General features: G+C 38.4%; 1 protein-coding gene across 2 annotated transcripts; it reads left to right on the top strand.

Moving 5' to 3' along the window:
• The first annotated feature begins 713 nt into the window (after window positions 1–713).
• Window positions 714–7810, top strand: LOC121805372. Of its 2 annotated transcripts, none has more exons than XM_042205191.1 (12): window positions 714–1206; window positions 1299–1400; window positions 1491–1571; window positions 3102–3211; window positions 3380–3515; window positions 3610–3708; window positions 5442–5544; window positions 5630–6036; window positions 6116–6292; window positions 6372–6569; window positions 7008–7337; window positions 7450–7810. In XM_042205191.1, exons 1-12 carry the CDS (start codon window positions 949–951, stop codon window positions 7540–7542), a joined length of 2094 nt encoding a protein of 697 aa, XP_042061125.1. In that variant the 5' UTR covers window positions 714–948; the 3' UTR covers window positions 7543–7810. The 2 variants fall into 2 exon arrangements, with proteins under 2 accessions (XP_042061125.1, XP_042061124.1); XM_042205190.1 differs by having other exon boundaries at window positions 716–1206; window positions 5442–5550.
• Window positions 7811–8222: the final 412 nt, after the last annotated feature.

The following is an 8222-nucleotide window of genomic DNA, read 5'->3' on the forward strand; positions in this document are numbered from 1 at the left end:
AAAATATATTATAAGAAAGTTTTTATATACGAGTATTTATGAATGCATGAAGCACATAGTGATTTTTTTCGTGACCTTATATAGTCGGTTGACATATTTGGATTTTGCATGGTTTTAGAGGGTTGTCTTGGATGATTTTGATTATATTTCTATATTTTGGTATGTTTACATGTTTGTTGAGAAATGATAGAAAATGGATTAGAAAATGTACACAAAATATGTGATGTGCAGCAGCCTTGTTTGAGTCAATGTTTCTCGCGATTTTGAAGTCTGATAAACCTCTAATGCATATCATTCTCTTCGTCTTCGAAAGAGCTTCGCGTGGATATATTGCACGCCTCAATCAGAGCTTTGTAGAGAAAGTTATGATCGTTACAAAAACTGCTCGCTGTGCAGAATCCTTCAACCCGACGGGCCGACCCGTAAGCCGAACGGGTCAGTCCGCCTAACCCGACAACCCGAATGGGTCAGCCCGAATGGCCCGATTTTAAATTCGGGCTGCGAAATTATAACCCTAACCCTATATTATGGGGTTATTCGGGCCGGTCCGCGAGTTACGGGTTACATTCACGTCCCTACTAACAATAAAAAATTTATTCAGACGAAATGTATTAATTTGTGAGTGGGTGTTAATTCATGTTATTGAATGCCGACGTGGCACAACAATCGCCAAATTTATCCATCGGTCGGCGCCGTCTCACTGAAGCCAATTTCCATTTTCCCCAAATCCAAATCCAAATCCAAATCCAAATCCAAATCCGAATCCGAATCCGAAAACCTATTTGCAGATTTCATTTCTATCCATCTAAATTCAACATAAAGATCACGCCTTTCTCAATCGTCACACACACACACACACACACCAGAGAAAGAGAGGGAAATGATACCGTACACACACTCAATTCAGACGTAGAAGCGCCGCGAATAATAGCAATTCTACTGGATGCGATGGATTCCACGCCTGTAAATTGGGAAGCGCTCGATGCTCTCGTCATCGACTTCGCTAAATCGGAGCGATTGATCGACGACTCGCCGCCGCCGCCGTCTTCTATCTCGTCCTCCTCCTCCTACCGCTGGCGCCTCCTGATTTTCCAGATCAGGCGCTCCGTCGAGTCCGGCGACATCGACTCCGCTATCGACCTCCTCCGGAGCTACGCCCCCGCCGTGCTCGACGATCACCGCCTCCTCTTCCGTATGCAGAAACAGGCACTCGCTCGCGCTCACTTTCGCTTCACTTCTGATTTTTTAATCGCTGTTACGTTTTGTAATTCGTTTTTTTTTTATTATTTTGGAATTAGAAATTCATTGAGCTGTTGAGGAAGGGGACGTCCGGTGATCGTGATTCTGCGATCGACTGTGCGCGGAAATCTCTTGCGCCATGTGCATTGGATGCCTATCCGGTACCTTTTATTATCCGTGTTAGTGAATACTGATAGGTTAAGTGTTGAGGAGTTAGCCTGTTGCTGATTCAATTATATTTCTAATTGAAGGAAGCATATGAGGAATTTAAACATGCTCTTCTCGCCTTTATTTATGACAAAGATGATCAGATGTCTCCTGTGGCAAATGAGGTAACCTGAAATACGATTTCGTTATGATAATACTGCATCCTCTCATGTGACAGAACATGCTATTTATTTAGTTTATGTTCATAGTTTTGTTGGACAGATTGATTTAAAGAGTTTTTATGTATAAATCTTCAAGTACTCTGCATAATCAGTGTTCCAGAATGTGTCCAGGCAGCCCCAGCCTCAGCAAATATGGCCCAGTCGGCCTTAAAATGTGGCAAGCTGCCTAGGTGGGCAAGGTGGGCTAGGCTGCCATTAGAATTTTGATTCAAATTTAATGACCAAGACTGTGTTGCTCTAAAACTTGTTTTTATTGATTGGCTGAAGCCAGAGCCATTTTATTTTGGGACATGCTTTTTTTTAATTAAAAGGTGTGTAATTGTGTGAGATATTATGAGCTTGTGGCATGTCTCTTCCGTTGGATTGCATATTTTAGTTAATCAGTAAGAGAATTAGTGTAAAATGTGAAAAAAATGGATTGCACGAAGTAATACTACATGTACTTAGATGTATACTTCGTGTTTTAGGTTTCTAAAAAGTATGGAGAATGATTAGGAGTATTTTTTATCCACGAAAAAGAAAAGAAAATGTAGGCAGCCTTGCAGAATGCTGTTCAGGTGGCCTAGTCTTGTTATAATTGAAGTATAGAGTTTTCTGCCACCTTGTTATCATTGATCTGAAGATCGGCAAATTTCTTGTATAAAGGTGTAATATTTATATTGCTTTTCGGCTGCATATTTAATTTTTGTTTTGATGATCTTATAGCTAAAGACAAGTAGCTGGATGAAAGTTCTTATATTCAGGGAATTGATAAGAAAATTTATAAACAATTCTCTTGAGAAAATTCCAATATTTGAAGTTCACTTTCTGATTAGTAGTTTTATTCATTACTTAAGCAGCACTTTGTTAAGATAAAAACTAGTTTCTGTCTGCTCAGTGTTAGAGAATTAGTCCTTACTACACGCTGACCATGCCATTTCTAGTTGGTATACTTTCATTTGTGGTTTCAAGTTCAAAATAGATTCTAATTTCAATGATCCAATATGTATTAGGAGCTTTAAACCTTGTTTTTTTTAATCTAAATAATAATTTTGAAAGTAAAGTTCCAAATCGCGTGTTTAACTCAATTATCTTGTATATGTTCAAAGTTCTGACATATTATACAGTTTGGATGCTTGAATACGTGTTATCTGCAAAATCACCCAAACAAAATTCATGTATTACCTCCAAATTGAATTTTGATGATAAAAGTTGTAATATGTAGGTCATATCGTGCTTAGTTAGCATGTGTAGGTCATATCACGTGGAAGAGGGTTTGTGTTTCATAGCTGATACAAAAGTACATGCTTATTAAACAATTTCTTTTATCTCAAGCATCTGATGTTGCTGTTTGGAAAGCCAGTGATGTTTGGATCATGATTTTAAACCTGAGTAAATTCCAACGATAAGAGTTATCTGTATTATTTATTGAGCAAACATATGACATGAATATATTCTGTATAAATGCTCATGTGATATTTGTAATTGTTTCAGTGGTCTGAGAGAAGAAGGTTTGAGATTGCAGGGCTTTTATCTTCTATATTACGGGCCCATTTACAAGCATATGATCCTATATTTACCATGACATTGAGGTATTTGATAAGGTATGTCTTTAGTCTTTTGTTTATATAATTATGTAGGGAGTTTAACTTAATTACACATTGTAATTGGATTCAAAATACCGCGCACAGTTTTGTGTACTGCACAAATTCGTACGTGCTCGTCTTATTTTGAGATTAATGTCGCTTTGTTGAATGTTTGGTGATATGCAGTATACACAAAGGATTTTGCCTTCATCAAGGAGTTTCATCACCCGTAGCCAATCTTACAGAGAGGCTGCTCCTTGAGGAGCGTGACCCCCCTGCTACACCACAAGAGAGTTTGTTTGAGGCGCCTCCATTTGATGAGGTATTGTTGCACTTAGATAGTTGGTTTAGTAATCCAAAATCAAAGAACCACATTGGCCTCTTCAGGATTTACTTATATTTGGTTTACCCACCAGGTGGACATTCAAGCCCTTGCTCATGCAGTGGAGCTAACCAGACAGGGTGCCATTGATAGCATGAGGTTTGCCAAGGGTGATCTATACAAGGCATTTCAGGTCAGTGTCATGCAGTGTTGTCAAAATGTCGTTTGGGTCGCTCCGGTCGCCAGGGTCGCAGCCAGCACCGCCCCAACTTGGGTGGGTTGATCGAGATACGGGGGCGCGGCTGGGGCGACGGGGGCGATTGGGTTGAGCCGGAGTCGATACTGTGGGTCGCAGTCAAGTGGAGAAGAAAGAAAATAGAAGATGAACAGTCCCTATAATATTTAAATACTCCTATACTAAATGGAATACAACTTTTACTCTCCTAGATTACATAAATGATTTAGTGGTGCACGGCTGCTGGCACGTTTTCCTATAGTAATTAATAGGCAGTCTCTCTTTCTCTCTCATTACTCATAGACAGAGTAATATTTAACACATTCTCCATCTCTGTCTTACTCGGCTCTCCATTTCTAACAAATGTTTAATTAATATTTCATAGGCAATTATGCATCTCTCTTTCTTTATAAGCTGCTGTTATATAAATACATTACCTATATTATAATAAGAGCACAAACCTATCTACAACTTAGTTATATTAATAGGGTGAAATGGTAGGTCAATAAAAATAAAAGTTCAGCGTGTTATGCAATTTTTGCACTATTACCACGTTTGATTGGTGGGGCGCACGACCCGGTCGACTCATCGCCCTGCGACCCAAAATTTCACTCAATCACCCCGGTGCGACCCGCGACCCTAACAACACTGGTGTCATGTCACTTAATCATTTAAGCACCATATTGTTTAATGGATTATTTTATTATTAAGTGCTTGTTTAGCTTAGGGCTTGAGGTCTGAGTAAAAGAAAAGCTACTTTCTTTGTGGGAAAACCCTGTTGTGCATAAAACATAATGTGATGTATGTCCTTAGTCTTAACATTAAAAAGTATCTCAAGTTGGTGGTGGTGACAAATAAAACGGATGCTATCAATTACTTTGACCAGGATTTTTAACCATGTGATTTACCACTGGATTTGGGTGTTACTTCTTGTGTGCTTCAGTATTAATGAAGTGGGGAAATAATTGAAGACCCCTATCTCCCTCCCCCCCCTCCCCCCTCCCCCCTCCCCAAACCCCATATCAGCGTCAAGGGCCTGATATCAGATGAAATGGAGAACTTCTAAAGTTCATTGCTTGTCACATGATAATTTTAAAAGTTCATGATTGCAAATCTGCAAGTAAAAGTGGCTTTTTCGTTTTGTTGTGCAACCCTTTTTATCCCGATTCACTGAAGTAGTTTATGGTGAAGTCTTATCGCCTGGTTTTAAATGGAAAATTACATGTTAAATTATTTTTCTAAATCTCCCCACTTTCCAGTAAGTGAATATGAGATACTCCTTCCGTCCCAAGATAAGCGAGGCATGTTTCTTTTCGGGATGTCCCACTATATGTGAGTCATTTCCCTTTTTGGCAAAAAATCCCCCCTCTTACTTTATTCTCGACCTACTTTATTCTCTCTTTATTTCCCTATTTTTCGCACTCTCATACTTTACTCTCTCTACGTTAGCTATTTAAATATCAATTCCTTAAATCTCGTGCCCAAAAGAAGTGCTTCGCTTATCTTGGGATGGAGGGAGTATCTCTCACAGTGGGTTACCAGATTATCTTACATCCTTCCAGTTTTTAAATTGCTCGATGTAAAGTGGAAGCTCAATGTGAAATGAAGTTTTTTTGTTGCTTTGAGTTCATAATTCTTTATTGTTGTGATATTGCATTTGAGGCTTATGTACATTTTGTTTTTTATCACAGAATGAATTATGCCGGATGAAAGTAGACATCTCGGTGCTTGATGAACTTGTTCATGAATATTGCATTTATAGGGGTATCGTGGACCCTGATCCAACAAACCCGGGTGAAAGTTAGTTTCTTTGAAGTTGGAAGTAATATATTGAATATTCTTTTAGCAATTGTTTTAATAATTTCATTGTCAACGACAGGATTGCATGCTGCAACTGAAATGGAAACTGCGGATAAATGGGAAGCTAGCAGCAGTTTATCCGAATGTTCCATTATTACCGACAGTGATAAGTCAGTGAGCAGTGCTCAAATGGGAGGTTCTCATACTAAAAAAGATCCAGTGAGCTCACAATGTTCTGATATGGATGTGCGATATCCCTGTGAACCAAACAGTCTTAGTGAAGATTGTAGTACCACTAGAGTACGCCAGCTGGAAGACAACAGAGCTTTTCAAAGAAACAGAAGAAGTGGAACTGTGGATCGGGGCAAACGTAAAAGATGGAGGGGGAGAGATGAAACTTTTGAAGCTTCTTCTGAAGCTTTCACTGGAAGCTGCTGCAAATATGGTGTTGGTGGTGCTACTGCCTTACTTGGTTGCACAAACCTGGTAAGTTCTCATGATTAGGTTTCTGCTTCCAAAAAAAATTACTATGTTGGAACTTCTCGTCACTGCTATTATTGTGCAGGATCTCGAAAAGTCCATTATAAGAAATGTAAGCAGCATGGCTGACAAGTATGAGATTATTTTGGGTATGAAGGATTTAGCTAGTGAGGGAATGGCTGCAGAGGTTGTTGAAGAAATAAATGCTCTCAATCCAGATTTTTTCCCTCAGAACCCAACGCTACTTTTCCAACTGAAGCAGGTTTGCGTCTCTGCAGTTTTTTGATACTTTCATACATCGGATTAGAGGGAGGTGTTTACATGCCTGTGCTTGGTTGCAGATTGAATTCCTTAAGCTTGTCCGAGCGGGTGATCATTCTGCTGCATTGAAGGTTGCCTCATCTCATTTGGGCCCTTTGGCTGCTAATTATTCAGCCTTGCTTAAACCCCTGAAAGAAACTTTGTTCACTTTGCTCCGGTCAAGTGAAGAACCTAGCAGCAAACATTTGTCCTTAGATGCTCTGGCAACTTCCCTTCAGGTATTGTGTGCTTTTAGTATGGGATTCCCTCGTGTGTTTTTTTTGTTAGTTTACATCCATTTTCTTTACAACTCTTGGTTATATCTTGTTGCACCTTTCTTCTTGGCCATTACTATACTGTCCAGCCCTTTGTATTAAATCATGATCTGGAAGCTGTGTACTATTTGTTAGATTTTGTATGACCTATTTGGATTGGTTTCTTGGTTGAGCATTCCCCTACCATGGAAAAAGAACCCTGGACCGATTAAAAGAAGTCATCATGATAATAGTTTTTCCTTTCTCATTCTTCTTTATTATTCTTGAAGTACACCCAGATTGTATCTAGTAATCGAGCATTATTGGTCAATATTGTTGTTTTAATATGAAAATATCTTAATGTCTTGGCTTATATTGCCTTCTCTTATTTGTGAAACGTACACTTAATCACCTCGAGTGAAGGTTGCAATTGGCAAGAGGTTTGGGATCGAAGAACCCCAGCTTATGAAGATCATAAGGGCCAGCCTCCACACTCACAATGAATGGTTCAAACTTCAAATGTGTAAAGACCAATTTGAGGGGCTCTTGTGGATCAATTCGCTAAAAGAACATGGCGGTCCTTTGTTAGGAGATTCTGCTTCTTCTAAGTCCACTATTGATACGGGCACTCAAGGCTCCTCTCCAGCTACAATATCCTCCAGTAACACGAGGATGCAGGAAGATGGTAGTAGTTCTAATCAGATCTCATCTAGCGATATCGGATGTGATGAAAATGCAATACTGAAAGTGATGGTGAGTTCTCGGCTTCATATGTAAAGCACGGCCTCACCCACTATTTAAATCCATGAGTAGATCAGGCGATGCAGTTTCGAACAGGTATTTACACATGCTGTTACTATTTCAGGAATTTCTTGCTCTGCCGCGAGGAGACGCCATTCATCTACTTGCCCAGTATAACGGAAATGCAGAAACAGTGATCCAGCAAATATTTGCTTAGTGTTAAACAAAAAAGTAGTCCATTGTTATTTAATTGGACTATTTATATACGTATTTCATCGCACCTCAATTGTGTAATTATGCAACTACACAGATAGGGAAAGTGCCTGGTTTGATATTGTAAATAGACTTGGTGATGGTGGAGAATTAATTGTATGTTGGTTTATCCTCTAGGATTTAATTTATTTATTTATAGGAATAAACTGTACTCTGCATCACTTCTTTGGCTAGAGATGTTGCCAATTCTGTGAAGACCACTATTGCAAGTATTTACTCTCTTGAAATATTGCTTATTTTATTAAAATATTATATCTTCTGATCCCTAAGATATGATTATAAAATATGAAATAACAAGTAACATAGGTATATCGTCAAGTAATTTATAGTTTTTCATTTATTATTCTACATTGAATAAATTTATAGAAAATAATAAATAATTGAAGAAATCGTCATTATTCTACATTGAAAACTCATTCGATAACTTGGAGAAGTTAGTTATTGACATTCGCAATCAAAATAGATGTGGAAAATCTGTTTGATCTAAATTTACTTCTTTTCTTTGGAAGATTGATGATATTAGAGTGTGGCATATTGAATGAATCACACTGGACTAAGTATTTCTTGCTAGTTAAATTAAATACGAGGTCTCGATGATTATTTATTTCTTAATTATATAAGTAA

Source organism: Salvia splendens, chromosome 5 (genome assembly GCF_004379255.2).
Source record: "Salvia splendens isolate huo1 chromosome 5, SspV2, whole genome shotgun sequence".
Classification (NCBI taxonomy): Eukaryota; Viridiplantae; Streptophyta; class Magnoliopsida; order Lamiales; family Lamiaceae; genus Salvia; species Salvia splendens.

Excerpts from the sequence above, each read along its gene's own strand:
- LOC121805372 (XM_042205190.1), top strand. The coding sequence starts at position 949 with ATGGATTCCACGCCTGTAAATTGGGAAGCGCTCGATGCTCTCGTCATC. Across the intron at positions 1,207-1,298 it reads TCTTCCGTATGCAGAAACAG|AAATTCATTGAGCTGTTGAG; the intron begins GCACTCGCTCGC and ends TTTTGGAATTAG. Across the intron at positions 3,212-3,379 it reads ACATTGAGGTATTTGATAAG|TATACACAAAGGATTTTGCC; the intron begins GTATGTCTTTAG and ends GGTGATATGCAG.